This window comes from Cydia splendana, chromosome 24 (genome assembly GCF_910591565.1).
Source record: "Cydia splendana chromosome 24, ilCydSple1.2, whole genome shotgun sequence".
In the NCBI taxonomy this organism is placed as follows: Eukaryota; Metazoa; Arthropoda; class Insecta; order Lepidoptera; family Tortricidae; genus Cydia; species Cydia splendana.
This window is the reverse complement of record NC_085983.1, coordinates 11,259,010-11,279,424: the sequence shown is the minus strand read 5'-3', so window position 1 is coordinate 11,279,424 and position 20,415 is coordinate 11,259,010. Positions and strand designations below refer to the sequence as shown.

The 20,415-nt window shown below is 38.0% G+C and overlaps 1 protein-coding gene and 1 long non-coding RNA gene across 2 annotated transcripts in view; both read right to left on the bottom strand.

The window, feature by feature from the left end:
- LOC134802407 (nucleolysin TIAR) overlaps positions 1-11,272 on the bottom strand; it is a 107,377-nt gene extending 96,105 nt beyond the window's left edge. The window contains exon 1 of the mRNA XM_063775063.1: positions 11,052-11,272. Within this exon, the coding sequence (XP_063631133.1) occupies positions 11,052-11,217 (166 nt within the window). The 5' untranslated portion in view covers positions 11,218-11,272. The remainder of the gene's footprint in view (positions 1-11,051) is intronic.
- A 102-nt stretch (positions 11,273-11,374) lies between these two features.
- LOC134802528 (uncharacterized) overlaps positions 11,375-20,415 on the bottom strand; it is an 84,569-nt gene continuing 75,528 nt past the window's right edge. The window contains exon 3 of the long non-coding RNA XR_010145851.1: positions 11,375-11,438. This is a non-coding gene — a long non-coding RNA (uncharacterized LOC134802528). The remainder of the gene's footprint in view (positions 11,439-20,415) is intronic.

The window sequence follows — 20,415 nt, the reverse complement described above, 5'->3', positions numbered from 1 at the left end:
CGGGTCGGGTCGCTAGGTTTTAAAAATTCTCTTTGACATAATGCTTTGTGTGACTCTTAACTTTGTGTTTTTGTTCGATATATTCAGTATAAATTTACTTACCTACGTATTTGAGTAGGCAGAGCCTACAGCAGAGAGGCTACATTTACATAGGGCAGTTACACGTCCTGTACGTATTATAATGGACACAGTAAAATCTCACGCAGTAACCCAAATCGACTTGTTATTATATACGTACCACGTTGGTGGTAAAGTAAGCCTATAGTCTTAATTTTTAACAAGCAGAAACGTCTGCAAACGATGCTATTAAGCGTAGAATAAATTTAAAAGTGGAAAAATTACTGTCTTGGTTGAGACTTGAACTCACGACCCCTGGATCGATACTCCAGTGCCCTGCCATCTGAGCCACCAAGACCTCATCCATAGCCAGCAAATCTTTCCACCATATAAATAGTAATATAGTAATATATATAGTAATTTTATTTTATAGTACTTTTTTTTGTGTAGTAGCATATATAGTAATTTTTCCACTTTAAAATTTATTCTAAGCTTAAGTCTGTTTGATGGTAAGTAATTATAGTCGGATGGTTTTAAAATGTCGGGATCCACTTGAGAGACTACCTGACGATGAATGAATTGTTATTGTAATTGATGATGAAGGCATTACTAATTAAGGCAAGGCTAATTACCTGTGCAATATGAAATGCAATAACAACAAAAGATTCTAAACAGATAACAATCATTACCGCTTTAAGGATAGAGTTAAATTACAATGGCAAGTAATCTCGATATAAAATAATAAATAATAAAAATTATTTATTTTCAGATTCCTGAGATCCATAGATTGTTAACAAGACACTTATAAAACTACATTAGTAAACTTAAAACATAATAAAAATACTTATTTTCTAGGTCGTAAGGCATGAAGTTCGGTATATCGGCGGATAATATATGAGTCCCACCTCTCTGCTATCATTCTCAGGATGCTATTTGAGCTCCCCCTCATCCGCATCACCACAGATGCCGTCTTCTTCCTTATGGCATAAAAGTCCTCTACGCTAGCATCGGCAAACATCCCAGTGGCGCTGCAGAATCGAGGAAGCCCAAACAGCATTCTGAAAATGTTATTATATTGAACAGCATTCTGAAAATGTTATTATATAGAACCTTTTGGAAATTACATAAAGGCTATAGACTATATCGAGTACCTGCTATTGTAATTCTAACTCTATTCTTTAAGCGGTAAAGTTGTTATCTGTATGGAATCTTTTGTTGTTATTTTGCACAGGTAATTAGCCCTACTACCTATGGGTGCGACTTTGAAGGAGCCTCTGACGTATTCGTTGCGTATCCTATCGAGCCTTGTTACGCCGGCCGACCATCGCAGCATTTTCATTTCGTTCACGTGCAGTTTATTTTCGTGGGTCTATTTCGCTGCCCAACACTCGGAACCATATAGCATGGCTGGTCTAACCGCTGTTTTATAGACTTTACCCTTAAGTTTGATTGGCATACTGTTGTCGCAGAGCACTCCTGACAGAGTTCTCCATCTTAGCCATGCTGCATTGACTCTATGGGTTACGTCCGAGTCTATTTTGGCCGTCTTCCGACAGTATTGATCCCAGATATTTAAATTGATTTACTTTGGGCAAGGGCTGGCCATCTATGAATATGTTGGTATTGGGTGTGGTCTGATTACTGATCATCTCATGTACTCGGTCTTACTGCGACTGATCCGGAGTCCATTGTTCTCGAGTGCTTGCTTCCATTGTTGGAGCATGGCCTGTAGTTTGTTTGCACACTTATCTGCCAGAACAACATCATCCGCGTTAGGGTGTTGCTTATTTCGTCGAAATTGAAATTTTCTATGTCTCACCCCCTTAAATTGTTCTCTTTCACTAAAAATCAAATGTGGAATTATTTCAGAATTTTTAATTTCGTTTTAGGGGTCGCTACCGAATTTAGAAAATTTGGATCCTTCATACATTATGTTTTTTTTTTTAGTGAGACAGTCAGTCAAAGTATATGGAAGCTATTTATATGTAATTCAATACTAGGTATAGTTAATATATATTTTTAAATAATTTTTATTCCTGTTTTAGGAGTGCGCACTGCAGAATCAATATTTAGAACGCCTAAAACACGCATAATAAGCTTTAAAAAAATAGTGGTATTATTTTATGTTAAACTGCACATCCCTCTCCCCACCCTGACCCGTTGTCTCATAAAAAAAAACGAGAAAAAAAACGAAAAAAAATTAATCTTGTATGGAGGGTCCAAATTTTCAAAATTCGGTAGCAACCCCTAAAACGTAATTGAAAATTCAGAAAAAAAACCATATTTGTTTTTTAGTCAAATAGAACAATTTAAGGGGGTGAGACATAGACAATTTCAATTTCGACGAAATAAGCAACACCCTAATCCGCGTACAGCATGCACCATGGTATTGGGGATTGGATGTCCTTTGTGAGATAGTCCATTGATAGGTTAAACAGGTACGGGCTGAGGGTCGATCCCTGATGCACTCCAACCTCCACTTGGAACGGTTTACTTAGTCCTGCTGCGCTTCTCACCTGTGTGCTGATATCCTCCTCCATGCATAGGCAAGTAATTTTTCAAGTAGATCCCGACATTTTAAAACCTTACGAATATAATGTAGGATATGGACGCCTGGATCGATATACTTAGTATAAAGAGCTACTTTCGTGTTTCAGTAGTCAGAGCCCTAGGGCTATATTTACATAGGTTAGTTACATTACACGTACTCCTAGTCCTGTGTCTTATTACAATGGTCACAGTAAAAACTATCGCAGTAATAATAGTTGTGGTATATATCCATAAATTAACATTGTCGCCTAGCGGAAGCGCTGGTGGCCTAGCGGTAAGAGCGTGCGACTTTCAATCCGGAGGTCACGGGTTCAAACCCCGGCTCGTACCAATGCGTTTTCGGAACTTATGTACGAAATATCATTCGATATTTGCCAGTCGCTTTTCGGTGAAGGAAAACATCGTGAGGAAACCGGACTAATCCCGATAAGGGCTAGTTTCCCCTCTGGGTTGGAAGGTCAGATGGCAGTCGCTTTCGTAGAAGCTAGTGCCTACGTCAAATCATGGGATTAGTTGTCAAGCGGACCCCAGGCTGTTTTGCCCCAGCCGTGGCAAAATGCCGGGATAGCGCGAGGAAGAAGAAGAAGAAGAAGATACATAAATTAACATTCTTAAATATTGTTTCCTACTTTTAAACTTATATTTAAATTTCTGTGTATTTTTAACTTAGGTACCTAATACATTTGTAAAATTTTATGCTCAAACAAAGAATTTAAAACACAGATTGTACAAATATGATTTGAAAATTAAAAATTATGTATGCTTATGCCACAATTTAATTATATTATCTACTCTTGTAGAATGGCCGTCGTGATTAAGTTAGAACAAAGAATCAGGCCAAACCAACGGCCCGATTCGAACTTTAAGATACGTCAAGTAATAGATCTAGAAACGGGGTGCGTAACGGTCCATATAACAACTTTTGATATATTTTTAGTCGATATAACGATTGAGGGACATAATGCACTTTTGCTATAACAATACATGGTATATTCTTAGAGAGTCTAACTATCGTCAAGTATAATGAACTTGTAATATAACAACTTCTAATCTAACATTTACACCGTATAACGTATATGTGATATAATTATGTTCGATATAACGCTCAGTTGGCATAATGTAGTACTGGTATAATTTGTAATATTTACTACTATTATAACAACCTACGTATTCGAACTTAAGGCAGCGGGCTCAGCACGGTTCCATTTTTATCGACTATCACTCTGCGCGTCCCTTTCGCACTTACATACTTGTTAGAACGTGACAGGCATGGTGACAAGGGATAAAAACGCGACCGTGCTAAGCCGCCAGGTCACAGTTAGGTACGACGACGAGCGAAGCGAGGAGGAGTGTTAGGTAGAACTGCGACCCTACAGCGCGCGAGCCGAGCGAGCGAAGCGAGCGTGCCGCGGTAGCGGCCGGCGAAGCGCCAGAACCGACTTTTTTATTACTTCACTTTTAAGGAATAATTAATGGAAATCATCGACACGTTTCGCTTCTCTCTGCAATCTCAACGAGTTTAGAAAGAAAACAAATAGATAAATGTTTTTTTAAGTACTGACAAATCTCAACTTATTTTTATACATTTGAATACATTATACCATAAATACTTATAACAAATATTCATTATATTATTATCCAGTAAACGTTATATCGAATAGCTTTTATATCGATTAAACATTATACCCCATGAAAATAGTTATTTTGTTGTTATATCAAAAGTTCATTATACCACTTAAGTGATTATACACCATGAAATTATATCAAAAGTTGTTATATCTTTTGAAAATATATCAAAAATTGTTATACGGATCATTACACACCCCTAGAAACGATATGGATTAAATATAATATATGTCAGTGTCAAATGTGATGTTTCTTCAAACAAAATAGCATCTTTTGACACTGACACATCTAATCCATATCGTTCCTAGATCTATTAATAGGGAATATTACGCAAAACTCTGCGTAGAGGGCGTCACTATCATACTTACAGGGCCTACAACGAAACACGAAAATTCGGTTTCTGCCTCTCTGTCACTTTTGCGTATTCCATCGATAGAGAGACTGATAACAAAATTTCGATTTCGTAAAACAAACTGCTTTGATGCATCAATGTCATAGTGAAAACTTGTCAAAAAACCGGGCAAGTGCGAGTCGGACTCGCGCACGAAGGGTTCCGTACCATAATGCAAAAAAAACGGAAAAAAATGCAAAAAAAACGGTCACCCATCCAAGTACTGACCACGCCCGACGTTGCTTAACTTTTGTCAAAAATCACGTTTGTTGTATGGGAGCCCCATTTAAATCTTTATTTTATTCTGTTTTTAGTATTTGTTGTTATAGCGGCAACAGAAATACATCATCTGTGAATATTTCAACTGTCTAGTTATCACGGTTTGTGAGATACAGCCTGGTGACAGACAGACGGACGGACGGACGGACAGCGAAGTCTTAGTAATAGGGTCCCGTTTTACCCTTTGGGTACGGAACCCTAAAAACTGTTTAAGGCTTAGTACGTCTAACTTACTCTATGGTTTACTGGGTGCATTAGTGCTGCACTCTGGCGGCAGCACATTGCAGTAATACTCCCTATTAACGTATGTAAAAGTCCGAATCGGGCAGTTAGTCTCCAACTTAACCTAAAACTTAAAGTTCTAAAATTACAAACTAACCCTTGTTTACTGTTCTAAATATCCCTGCGAGCGAACTTGCCGGCCCGACCCTCAAATATTCAGGCGCGCTAACAAGCCCCCTACCCCTAGGGAAGGGGGGAGGGGGGTTAATTTGTAATGCCTTTCGGCCCGACGGTGAGCAAGTTTTAGCAATATCGCTACAGGTGCAAAGTTGCGTTTTAAGGTGTTTCTTATCTTATGTGTGTGCAAATTGGATTTTTAACCGACTTCAAAAATTAGGTTCTCAAATGAGATCCTTGTTCATTTACACGCTTTTATTTAACTTGCAATGTTTGTATGTAGGTATACATGGTGTTCACGAGGAATGCGAAAGATTTTAACCACGCATTTCTGGGGTCAAAAGAAGGAAAAAATGTAATATGAGTTTAGGCCAATTTCGCCAAAAAAAATTTTTTTGTTTGGTTTTTTTCAATGTTTTGAATGTATTTGTACATAAAAAAGCAAATGTTATTGGTAAACATGTCACTTAAAATGGATTTTTACTTTTTTTTTTAAACTTAGTTTTTGCAAATAATTACTTGTCACTTTTGACATCTATCAATAAGGATATTTAGACTACGCCCTATAGTAGCAACATCGCCAACAAAAAGGCGTTTTGCACTATGTAACAATAAAAACTTGATTTTTTTTAAATTGGTATTAACTCTGAAACTAGGCGAATTTCAAAAAAGTTTATAGAACATTTTTGTCTCTAAATATGATCAGGAATACGCTGTTAACACGTTCGCGGACGCGGATTGCATAGCATCCGTTTTTGTACTCCTCCTGGTGACGCGCCTGCTATTGCATCCGTTATTCTTTTTAAATTTCTTCGTTGAAATGCTTATCAATCCGCTTAACCACAGTATAATATTATTCACCAACTTTTCCTCTACCAGTCACCAGAGTCAAATAATGCCGCTAAGCCGCCTGCTGTGTCCAAGTCTAAGCAGCGGCCGAAGAAAGGGGTGCAGAGCCTTCGTGAACCTGTTCACAAGGATCGGTCACAGCTGACTCTAAAAGAGTCGGGATGCGACAGAGATGGCTTCAAAAAGGTGGAGAGGAGAAAGAAGTCAGCTCGTCCGAATCAGTGCGGTACCGCACCGACTGGACCTAACCATTTGCTGCGTCCTGCAACACCGACGACGCTGCTGTATGTGTCCCGATTACACTACCTTACGAAGGTCGAGGAGATCGTGAAGTATGTACGAGCCAAGTCCGGATTCATCCTGAGGGTCGTGAAGTTGGAATCTCGACACAGTGTGAATTTTAATTCTTTTGTGCTGAGCGTTCCGACTGAACATCTAGCGACCTTCACCAAGGAGGAGTTTTGGCCGAAGGGTGTCAAGTTCCGGCGGTTCCGCGGCCGGCTCCCTGACACTGCGGGGTTGCGAACTGCATCGCAGCCATAATTGTGTTTTTAGTTTTAAGATATATTTTGTAATAATATGTATGCTAGTTTTAAGGTATTTATCTATGGGCCAATAGTTGCCTGAAAATAAATGTTTTCATTCAATGCGTACTGCCATATTACATAGTTTTATCGAAGTTAAAAATTATCCTGTGACGTCTCCAAATTGGCCCCCCTTTCTGTGACGCGGATGCTATAGCATTCGTCTTTGTATGGCAGTTCCCTTAGTAGCCCGGCAGGTGCGTCTGGGAGTGGACACATGTAATTTGGGTGAATTTCGTGCGCGATAGCGATTTTGACGTATTTTTATAAAATCGTAATTAATGTTTTTCTTACAATTTCTTTAAGTTTTTCATTGTGTTTTAATAAACAAACGTGTTTACTTGCTCTTAATTACACTACAGTAAAATTTTGATAACGGTTAATGTGAAAAAGTGAGGCATGAATGTGTATACCTATTATTGAAATAATTACGTTACTAGTCATAGTTTTGGTCATATAATTGTAAATTATAGCCTGTTGGCGCTCGATGATCACCTCCCACAAGGTAAGCACCTTATGACACGCATTTGTGGTATCATTCTGTGTATATTTCACGCCTTGTATTTGGTGCAGATGCATCCGAAAAAGAATATAAAGTTGGGTGAATCATCGCTTGGCAGGAAAAGTGGTGCACGATTTACGTCCAGAACTTAACGCGGCGGTGCGTTACAGGGAACTCAAAAAGTGTAATGCGGTACATATTTACACTTTTGAGAAGTAGTGTTGGCGTAAAATGCTGCGTATACCTTGGACAGCTAGAAGAACAAACCTCTCATTTTAAGAGAACTCAACATTGCCACTCGGCTTTCTACAACATGCTATGAGACCCATGACTGGGCCTTTAGATTAGAGCCGGTCTCCAACGCATAATTTATTTATTTATTACTATTCGGAGATCCAACAGCTGTTAACATGTTAATAGGTTTTATAAATGTGATACAAGAAGCCAATTACAGGTTCTCACCAGTAAATACAGATTAACAAAAACAATTGGTGGTTAGCACTATTGCACTACACATACATTTCAACGCCAAAGGCAGAGTAGCAAATTTTGAATTCGTATTACTAAAGAAGATTCAAAAGAAATACAGATTAACAAAAACAATTGGTGGTTAGCACTATTGCACTATACATTCATTTCAACGCCAAAGGCAGAGTAACTAATTTTGAATTCGCATTACTAAAGAAGATTCAAAAGAAATAAAGAAAAAACACAGCACAATGAAATTTCACATTCCACTAAGCCATGCTCATTTAAAGAACTCCTCTGTCAGGATACGCCGCACAGTTTGGATGTTGCTGTTGAAAATATCGATGTCATGCTCCTTCGTGAGTTTATTTTTGTAGGTAGTATCACATAATTTGAGGTCGAATGAACAGCGAACGTGCTTGGGATGGGGCATGTATGAGATGGACTCAATATTACAATGATAAGCAAAGAGGGAACAAAACAGAAGAAGAAAATTGTTTGAAGAGGTCAGCAAATGAGTCTTTAGAGCAAAAATCGCGCCTTTAGGAAGTCAGAAGTCTCAGCCATCAAGTCCATCGAGCACGATGTATGAATGCTATAACATGCGATGTCATATAAGATCCCATCTTGACTACGTCATGTGACAGACATGCTTATGCATCCGAATTGTATAGCATTTGTTGTCACATAGCGTATAAAAAATATACTTCATATTGACGCGGATTGCATAGCATTCGCCTTGCATAACATTACGCGTCATATACAAACCTAAAAGATATATTTGTAATGACAGGAATGCTATAACAGTCCCAATATTTCCATACAAAATTTAGGTGTCCAACTGGTGTGACTGAGCGTCCGCGAACGTGTTAAAATTATTCGGTTTCCTCATGTTACACCGTGTATAAGCTAGGGTCAAATCTTGCAAGTTAAATTAGACCCACTTTTCATTATTCGATTGAACTGAAACTTTACATAGTCTGTGCGGAAATAGAAGAGTCGTGAAATGTATGGGGCCCAATACATTCCACGACTCTTCTCTTTCCGCACAGACTCTAAGTACATGGAATGTAAGTCGGGTGACAATGCAATATTGTGGTATGGTAGGTGCCCCAACTTAAGTACCCAGGTTGCCATACTAATTGCATAGAAAAGTTACCTACTTAGGGAACCGACTGTGCCATCGAGCTGATCTGATGATGGACACAGGAGGTGCCGTAGGAACTCTGTTATAAAACAATGCAACCTAATTGTGTTTGTGTTTTTTTTTATTATCTCTAGTTGCCTGTTGGAATAAAAGTATCTAAAATGATTTTTTTGAAAACAAACTTTTATATGTATGTATGTTCCGATGCTGGACCGATTTGGAAAGTTTTGATTTGTTAATAATATTGAAACCCATTGCAGTATCTTTTATTATATACATCGAAAACATAATGGTAACTATTTGGACATCAACTATTAAATAAATACAGGTTTCGGTGAAATGTCTAAAATACTCCAAATTTTAGGCCAATCAAATTAGATCCAAAAAAAGCGTTTTGAGGAATGAATTCCCAGCAAGCTAAATTCGTATAATCCGAGTTTGCTATATCCCAGGATACAGCAGGATGGGTCAATTTTGCGAGCCTTGGGAGATACATTTTACCTTGGATTGACAAAACTACTCGATGTAGAAGGAACCCACCGTCAAAATCAATGTTGCTACTAGGAAGGTTGTTGTGGATCAGTCACTGGTAAAAAAAACGGATTTTGACACGATTTTACAAAAAAAAAGAAATTCAAAGTGCCGGCCATTTATTACAATCTTTGACTACGAACTCATATTAAGGTATCTTTCGGATCCTCAGATGTCAATTTTTATTATGATTAGAGCAAATTTTCCGTCAGACGTATCGTTTATGAACTACAAGCAAAAAACTGAAAAAGAGCAAAATTTTTTTTTACAACTCCTGGAATGGAGCAAATGCTACGCTAATTTAGAACCAAATGAAGGTATTAAGACGATTTCCAGCTTGCTGGGAATTAATACTTGGAAAAAATCTAATTTGTTTGGCCTATTTCCGATGACTGGTGCCGTGGTGCAGTTAACAATACAAAATAATAAAGCTATTCACAAACAACAAACACACAAAGAGAGGCATTCTGGCTTCAAAAATGTAATTTTAATAATGTTTCATATTGTGTCTTAGTAATGTTTAATGTATAATTATTGGTGCAATAAAGAAAATTTACACACTTACATACTTGATTTGATTAAGTACCTACTCGCTGAAAATCGCGTACAAATTTTACATATTGGCACGAGCGAGATACGAGTTATGTTAGATCTATATCATAATTTTAAAGGTTGCAATGCCACCCAGGGCCTGTTTATGTGGTCGTAAAGTGATCACGCAACGTATAAAATATGCCAATATTGCCAGTAAACAATGACCCTCTATTTATTGGTAGTTTGGCATTTTATCATTGGTAAAAATGCCTTCCTATTATCTATTCGACTGCTCCTATACAGATAGAGTCGCACCAAGAAAATTCTGCAGCGGATTTGATAGCCTACGCAGTGTAAGTGTTAGTTATACGTCATAATTTCATAGAAGTTTGACGTTTAAAATGACACTTGCACTGAGTGGGCTATCAAAATCGCTGCAGACTTTTCACGGTCTGACTCTAGCATTTCTCCAATACTCGTGATTTTTTTTATGTACAGTCAATACCAAATGTAGAGGAATAGGAAATTGGATCGAAATATAAAAAGTAGGCGAGTTGACCGTGACGTCACTATACTCGTTTTCATATAAATTCCATATTAGAAAATCGTTTATACAGTTCTAAAAAAGAAGCTGATTTAACTAGTAGGAAAGTAGCCTATTGTCCCAATGGGCATATGACATTTTTTTTAAACATAACCCAAATGGTGGGTATTCTTGTGACATCTGAAAACATTTTTGAAATTTTTGGAAATGAAAACTTAAATTACAGGTTTGCATTACAAAAGGAAGGATGGAAGGAAGCAAGGAAGAAAGGAAGAAAGGAACAAAGGAAGAAAGGAACAAATTAACAAAGGAAGAAAGGAACAAAGGAAGAAAGGAACAAAGGCATAAAGAAGCAAATGAAGAAAGGAACAAAGGAAGAAAGGAACAAAGGCACAAAGGAACAAATGAAGAAAGGAACAAAGGGAGAAAGGAACAAATGCACAAAGGAACAAATGAAGAAAGGAACAAAGGAAGAAATGAACAAAGGAAGAAAGGAAAAAATGCACAAAGGAACAAATGAAGAAAGGAACAAAGAAACAAATGAAGAAAGGAACAAAGGCAGAAAGGAAGAAAGGTCAAAATCTACTTACCAAGTTTGGTGTGGGGGTGCGTGTGCTGGTGTTGCTGCAGCATCATGGGGTGCGGCAGCTGCAGCAGCTTGGGCTCCAGCTTGGCCTGCGCCACGGGGATGGGCCCGGCGTTGGTCATGGTGGTCATGGTGGCCGCGGGCATCATCAGCGTCGACATGGCGAGCATCGTGCCAACATCACCTACTTCATTTCACTACACTATTACCTTATTAACACTTTTTTTTGTTGAACTTTCTAACACTTTTTTGTTGAGTTTTTTTTAGTTTGTTGTTGACGCCGGTTCCTGATTTTAATTTATCTTTTCGTTTAGGGAACACTGGTTTTGTGTGGCCTTTTCTCACTTTTTATGTTTTAGTATTGTGCCCTTTTATTTTGATGTTGACGGTCCTATTGATGTTAGTTTGAAATAAAATGCACCAATTTTTAACACATTCATTGCCAATTTGCCACTAAGTGATTAGCCACGTAGCCACGTCTTCGCCGTATGGAGCGCGTAGTCGCTTCGAACAGTGTACCCGACAGTCGGGTTCTTGGCGTTGAATGTGTTAAACACGCTTCGATGAGAACGTTTCGTTTTATTTCTTATTTGTATCTATATTTATGTATGGACCGTTTGTCAGTGCTAAAACTGTTAAGGGGCCCACTGATTAACAGTCCGCCGGACGGTATCGGCCTGTCAGTAAGAACAAAATTTTGACAGTTCGGAATAACTGATAGGCCGATACCGTCCGGCGGACTGTTAATCAGTACCGCTTTAGACGTATTTTTATATTTTTTAAGGTAAGTACGGGACACTCTGATGTACAGTCACCTGCAATAATATGTTACTCTTCGAAGGCCGCAAAAATATGTGACAAGTTCTTATGGCTCTACAAATAAGATCGTGTCAGATATTTTTGCGGCCTTCGTTGTGTAACATATTATTGCAGGTGACTGTACTTATAGCAAGGTATTCTTAGCACGACTGTACCTATAATAACTTCCATAATATTAATGTGCAAACAAAAATATAGACAAAATAATGTTGAAATGGGAATCTAATCCCTCTTTGAATCTAATATTTATTGTCTATTAGATTCAATGAGACCCGGACTGATATTATTGCTATAATAAAAATAATGAGTTATTTATCAATTGAATATTTATTTTATGTAGTGTGGCCGTGATTTTTTTTATCTACGTAGGTTTTGATAAACTTAAACTTACCTATCTGCTACAGTACAAACTTGTTTTAAGTGATAGAAAACACATTTTCCGTAGTTAAAACTGGTTTTCCGTAATACCCTGTAAAACGGTGTTTTAGATAACTATAGTTATCTAGTTTTCCGGAACTTGGTGAAAAAAAACTGGGTTTTGTTTCAGACAAAACTAGTTTTCGCAATGCCTTGGTAAAGCGTGTTAGAAGTGTAATAGAGCGTTAGCGGTTGACTGTGACCAAATAGCAACTTAATTTAGATAACTAATAAATAAAATGGTGGTGTGGAAGGCAAGAGAGGTTGCGGTCGCTCGCCAACCAGGTGGACTGACCAAGTCAGAGAAGCCACTTCCTCGAGCAAATTCCATCAAGCAGTGAGGGCAACAATGGATCGAGACCGATGGAGACAGCTGATCAAGGATGTGAAACATAGTGATCACGATCCTCAGGAATGAGGGAACGACTGAAGAGAGAATAAATAAAAAAAACCGCTAAGTCTGCAAATATTTTGGAAAAGAGCTGATACTCTTCAAAGTGCTGTGTCGATGTCTATCAAACATAGTTATACACCTGAGAACCACCGCAAGGAAACTCGTTTTCACATAAAACTTTTCTTCTTATTTTGTTTTACTTTTTAATCCAGCTTTACGATTATAATAACTCGATTGTAGATCACTTTGATAACACTATCCTTTCAGCTCAGTCTCTAGAAATCTTCCAACTTGTATATATACGCAGTTTAGGCGGAGTATGTCACATTTTTAGGAGGTCACTTTCGAGTTAGGCCACGTTCTGAGGACGTCACATTTTGAGTAGGTACGTCACATGTTGACTTCCTTTCCTTTTAAATTGTTTTATTCAATTTCCATTAGTAAAATTAATTGTCCTCATTTAACTGGGTCAGTTAAATAAATGTAACGCGGGATTTGAACCCTGAAAGCATTCTCTCGTACGGCCATGTTGCAAAAATGGAGGCTAGCCAACGTAATTAATGGGCGTATAAGTTATGCTTAGCAGTGAGGGGGTTAAATAACCTACATTTGTTCGTATGCGTTAAACAAAGAATAGGGTTATTATGTGTAAGTAAGGTTAGTTATAATTTCATTGCGTATTCCTTTTTGTTCAGTAGGCAAGCGATCCGCCCCGGCTTCGCACGGGTTAACAAATTATACATTAAACAAAGAATCACTTTATTGATAGGTGAAAACCGTATGAAAATCTGTTCAGTAGTTTTGGAGTTTATCGCGAACAAACACACAAACAGACAGACGGGGCGGGGGACTTTGTTTTATAAGGTGTAGTGATAATATTAAAAAATCTGAAAACGGGAGTATCTAACTGAATCAGGTAGGTATGATATGCAGCTGACTATACACGTACAGTTGGCATCAACCGTCGGATTTCTGGTCCTTCATCAAACATTATCCGGGCGCGGCGGCCTACAGTAATGATTATAAGGTCACGCTATACATTTAGCGTACTCTCTTTAACGGACTAGATTAAAAAAATATACAATTCGAATGTCATCGTTTTTTTAAGTCCTAAATGATTTGAATACGAAAAAAATACAAAAAACCCGGCTGATGATGTATTTATGTTACCGCTATAACGACAAATACTAAAAAGTACAGAACCCTCGGTGGGCGAGTCCGAATCGCAATCGTCCGGTTTTTTTTAGTTGGTAGCTTATGCAGCAGGAGGTCCTGGGTTCGAATCCCGTAAAGTAGGTATGTATTTCTCTATATAAGGTATATCGTCTCATACTGCCCGATTCTAACTTTAAGATACGTCAATTAATAGGTCTAGAAACGATATGGATTAGATATGTCAGTGTCAAATCTGACGTTTCTTCAAACAATAACGACACTTTTGACACTGACACATCTAATCAATATCGTTTCTAGATCTATTAGATATGCCAGTGTCAAATCAATCAATCAAGTTTATTTCATGCAAAAAATATACCCATACAAAATATTAAAATTAAAATTATTAAAATTACAATATTATCATATAAATGTTAAAATTAAAAATAAACTTAAAAATACATGTCAACAAAAATTACATTAAACCAAAATTACAATAAAATGTGACGTGGTGCATGTGATTGTGAATGTGACAAATGTGACGTTTCTTCAAACAATAATGACACTTTTGACACTGAGACATCTAATCCATATCGTTTCTAGATCTATTAATTGACGTATCTTAAAGTTCGAATCGGGCAGATAGTTAATAGGTAACTACGAGTAGATTGATTTGTGTAACATTGTCCCCAATTTTTCACGAGCGGTTGAAAACGCTTCCCGCTCCGCTTGTAAAAGGCTCGAGCCTATTCCAGTAAATTTGGGCAAATAGTCCGTAATGCGTCCCGGGTACCCTTTTACCGACCTCTGCCACAAGGAGGTCGTTTACACTGGGGTAAATGCACCAAAAATATTTACACAGAATATGTTTCAACCGTGGAACGATTCTTCACTGTTACACACACTTCATATTTATATACATGGAAAAGATCTTACCAGGATTCGAACCCGGGACCTCCTGCTTTGTAGACAGGGCCACTACCGACTAGGCGAGAAGGTCGTCAAATCATCAATATTTTTTTTTAGTGAAAGTAAAATTATTTATTTTCTGATAGAATAAAATGTAAATAAAGGTACAGTCCAAAGATAGACTAGGAATCCTTTCGACGGAGTTTAGAGCAATTATTTCATGAAACCGATGCTGCCAAAAATACTGGGGTGCGGGGGACGAGGTGAGCGAGGTCCCGTGCCGTGATTGGTCCGTTCAAAGACACGGACGTCACACAAAGACACTTTCGACTCGAAAATGGAGTAAAACTACCGTATGCGTGGCAGAGGGGGTAGAGCTACTATGCTCAGTCTGGAGGATGTCTTGTCTGTGAGTCCAAATGAAACTATTTTTTTACTTAGCCTTCTTCTCTCTCTCTCTCTCTCTCTCTCTTAAACTAATTAAAAACTAAAACTCTATATTTAAAGAGGGCATAGTACCCAGGGACATAGTGCCAAAGATAATGGCAGCATTTCCTCGCTGAATCACAACGCTTATTCGTTTAGCGAGGAAGCTGCCAACTCTTTTGTCCCCAGTGACGTCAACTTTTTGTTATAGGTTATTTTATGTAGATTCAGTTTCTAGATTTTTTTACAAAATGGCGGAACCATGAAACATCGCTAGGTATACAGCTTAGAAATCCCTTAGTTTTATTATGTACAGCCAGCAGAACTATTAGCATAACTATAAACTATTTAATTCTTTTACATTTGATTTAAAAAAAAAATTCATAGCTCACAAAAGAGAACAAGTTGTATTACTGCAATGTTCTGCCGCCAGAGTGCAGCACTAAGCTAGCTAGTAAACCATAGAGTAACTTATACATACTGTGCTTTAAACTGTTTTTTGACAAGTTTTCACAGACAATAAAATATGACATTAATGCATCAAGGCAGTTTGTTAAGAAGGGCCTACCGGGAAACGCGAGTATCAAAATTTAGTTATCTCTTTATCGCTCGAATATGCAAGAGTGATAGAGAAGTTAGATAAGGAAATTTCGATTTTCTTGTTTCGCGGTAGACCCCCAGATTGTGATGGATAGTGGTAGTGGCGCCCCCTACAGAGTTTCGCGTAATATTCCCTATTGATAGCATAATATTAAGGTTAGAACATAATAAGGTTAGAAGACATAAAACGTAGGAACTATGTCGTTAAAATACAAATACATATATTATGCGGCGTAATGAAATTGCCATGACTCTCGAGGGAGCCACTATGCTGGTTATTGCTCGTTTTTCTTTGGTACAATTCTGAGGTAAAAATTGTTTTTGATCCCAAACAGTTTTTCATATTGAGGGAACAAAAGGAAGGGTTAAATTTATTATGATCTTAACGTTGGGCTATGAGTTTATGTAACACTTTAAACTCTCGCGTTTTGTACACATATTTAATTACACAAACGGGTCTACCGCGATATAATTTCATTGTTTTTACCTTAAGTTCGAGTTGCACCAGCTGTGGTCACGGAAAGACTGACGTCCCAGCAAATGTCAATGGAGATATAAATAAATTTGCTGATTTGCTGGGACGTCAGTCTTCCGTGACCACAGCTGGTGCAACTCAGCTGAAACGTCGGAATTTAAGGTAAAAACAATGAAACTATGATTTTATGTCAAAGAAAAGACGCTAGAGAACAATTCTCCTCCTCAAGATCATCATCTCCTGAAGATGCCTCGTAGAGAGGCGAAACACGTGTCGAGTATTGTTCGTTTGGTGGTGGTTTGTTATATTTATTTGCGTATTTATTTTTGAGGTGGGAGGGTGGGAACTGGGAACATTAATTGCATGTAAAAAATACGCAAGTAAGTATAACGGGTTAGCACTGATTGACTAGCACGTTATCTTTTCGCGGATTAGCAAAGTAATATTTTGGTTTTGTATTTCTGTTGCCGTTATAACAACAAATACTAAACAGTACGGAATCCTCGGTGGGCGAGTCCGACTTGCACTTGTCCAGTTTATTTTTTTATAACGGTTCCGTTATTCGGAAACCCTAAAAAGCATCTGGTAAAAGTTTCTGCTTGCGCTATAAGTCTGTATCTTAAGGTATTTAAAAAAGAGTAAACAAAATCTACCCTTAAATGGGTTCTTAAGTTGAGGGTAGATGAAAATATTACATGATCAAATAAGATCGCTCAGTGACAGATCCAGGTGCTTTTGTATTTGGTTGGTTAATCAATAAATGTTATAACTATATACCGTAAAACGGGGTGAGTAGGTTTCGCGGGGAGAGGTGGGTTATGAATGGGGAGAGAAGGTTTGAGAGGGGGGTGAGAAGGGATTTTAAGGCTACTGCTACAAAAATAATGTAATTTATTTTAAAATGGAGCTATAGTAATACGCATAATAAAAAAAAATCGATCCAACAATCTTCCAAAATCACCTTTGTATGAAAACCCCTCTCACCCCAAATACGAGGCACTACGGGGTGAGGTGGGTTTTCCTCTTTATCGTCAAAGTTATGAAATGGAACTACCCAAAATAAAATAAAAACAAAAATACAAACGTCCGGAACACTTATTAATTATTATATACACTATTCAGTTTTCATATGTAAAAATCAAATGTTATCGAGGTTTGAATTTCAGTTTTGACCCTACTCACCCCATTTTACGGTACCCGAAAATGTACAAAATTAAATTATTTGTTTACTTTTATTTAAGTACTGAGATAAAGATACTGAGTATAAATGAAAGAAATGCTTTGTTTTTACACCCAAAGCGTATACATCTGTCATGTCTGCCGTCTGTCTGTCAGGCGTTATCTTTGGTGCACGATTTTCCTCAACAACATGCAATTTGGTAAATAAAGAATATGGGGTAAAAATGGGACCTTATTACTAAGACTCCGCTGTCCGTCTGTCCGTCTGTCCGTCTGTCCGTCTGTCCGTCTGTCCGTCTGTCCGTCTGTCCGTCTGTCCGTCTGTCCGTCTGTCCGTCTGTCCGTCTGTCCGTCTGTCCGTCTGTCCGTCTGTCCGTCTGTCCATCTGTCCGTCTGTCCGTGTGTCCGTCCGTCCGTCACCAGGCTGTAACTCAGAAACCGTGATAGCTAGACAGTTGAAATTTTCACTGCTGATGTATTTCCGTTGCCGCGATAACAACAAATACTAAAAACAAAATAAAATAAATATTTAAGTGGTTCTACCATACAACAAACGTGATTTTAAAGCCATTTTTTGCATAATTTTTTAGTTTAAGTTTTTTTTTATGATATAGGAGGCAAACGAGCAGACGAATCACCTGATGGTAAGCGATTACCGCCGCCCATGGACACCCGCAACACCAGAGGGGTTGCAAGCACGTTGCCGGCCTTTAAGATGGGAGTACGCTCTTTTCTTGAAGGTTTGAAGGTCGTATCGGTCCGGAAATACCGCTACGTTTAAATACGTTTGTATTAGCTTTTGCCTGCGATAAAAAGCAACTTGCTTATCAGTTTTCGAAGTATAAAGACAGCATTTACCAGCTGGTGTCGTCAAAACTACATTTTGTATCACTGAATCGATAGGGAAGAACTCAATTCGCACGTCGGCGTATCACAGCGTACATCCTGACTGTACATAGGTGGACCTTATTACAAAAAGCATAAGGTCCGATGTACAGTTAACAGGGTGGGTGATGGTACAAAGAGCTTTGCTCAGAAACAGAATTCCTGAATAGACAGCTCGGGTTTTTTCAGTCAGGCTTTGACTTGGATGCGGAAAAACGGGGCTAGCTTCGAATCATGCTTGATGGATATGAAAAAAAAGCCAAGTGCGAGTCGGACTCGCGCGCGAAGGGTTCCATACCATTACGCAAAAGTGGCAGTGGGCGGGGCACATTGCCCGTAGAACCGATGGCCGTTGGGGCGGAAAGGTTCTCGAGTAGCGACCACGTACCGGAAGGCTCAACGTGGGTAGACCCCCCACAAGGTGGACTGACGACCTGGTAAAGGTCGCGGGAGTCCGCTGGATGCGGGTGGCGCAAGACCGGTCATTGTGGCACTCTTTGGGGGAGGCCTAATGTCCAGCAGTGGACGTCCTCTGGCTGATATGATCATGATGATGACGCAAAAACAGCAAAAAAATAAGAATAAGAATAAGAATAAGAAACCATTTATTGCAACACAAAAAGCACACTGGTTACATAATATAAAAGATTTACCAAAGAATTTGTGCGGCAAAAGGAACGGGCTCAGCATACGCCGCGTCAGTCATTTCATTAGAAATTGCCTGCGCAGCACTGATTTTCAGTCCGTCCCCTTCACTGAACCACATTGTCATTTATACGGGTTAGTGGAAATTTACTTGTATGTACATCCAAAGCATAAAACAAAAAAAAAGGAACTACGAAGATAACACATCACACGTTCGTGTGCCCGCGTGTGGATGAGATACAGCCTGGTGACAGACAGAAGAACAGTGGAGTCTGATATAGTAATAGGGTCCCGTTTTTACGCTTTGGGCGCGGAACCACAATTTTTTTTTATTAAAATAAAAAGATTTAAATCCTTTCAAACAGATTTTTTTTATTTTTTTTTTATTTTCATATCTTTGTTTCGGTTGTTCTTCAAGCGTTCAACTTTGTTCTGTTTGACAACAGAACAATGTTGACATCGAGGTCGACCGGGCCCTTATTTACAACCCTTCATTAGTATATTTGCGATCGCCAAGAAGCACTAGGGATGTGCTGCAGATGACAATATTTGATATCGACATTTTTATTTTTTTCCCATTTTCATTTTCACCACAACCAGTGAGATCTGTGTCGAAACGTCGGTAAATAAAGTTAATAAAATAAATTCGGGATAGACCCGTCTATAAATGTCAGTTAATTAATGAATGAATGAATATGTGTTCAAAACGCAAAAGTTCTAAATATTACACTTTCATCAAGTCGATGATAATTATTTTTTTATTTTTTATTACTTAGGCAAATCAAATTTTTCCTTTATGATAGTTTGATAAGTTAGTCAACAATTAATGAACAATATCTGGGAGACCGAGCTTTTTTCGGAAAACATATAAAAACTCAAAAATGCGCGTTTTCCCAGAGATAAGACCTAGCTACTCGTAGATCGATTTACCGCCCCGAAAACCCCCATATAGCGAATTTCTTCGAAATCGTTAGAGCCGTTTCCAAGATAAAGGTACTAGATAGATATAATTACTGTTATATTGCTCATGCTGTAATTTATATATTATTTGATTCTCATATTCATAATATCTTATATAAATTGGTTTGATTAATTTTAATGTACTTACTAACATGTAGCTGTAATGATATGATACTAACAATATTGTATGGAATTTCTAATATTCTGAAATAAAGATATTTTATTTTATTTTATTTTTTATTTTTATAATAATAACCGGTATTCTACTAAAGGGTTGGCAACGCGCATGTAATACCTCAAGAGTTGCAGGCGTCCATAGGCTACTTAATTACCATCAGGCGACACATATGCTTGTTTGCCACTGACGTGGTAAAGTAATATATATAGAACACGTTGTTTATTTGACATTTAATACATTTAATAGGTATTCTGATAGTAATCATGAAAGCGAATACGAACATGGCCTGACATTAATAATGAAACACAAGTCATTGCACTCGTAAT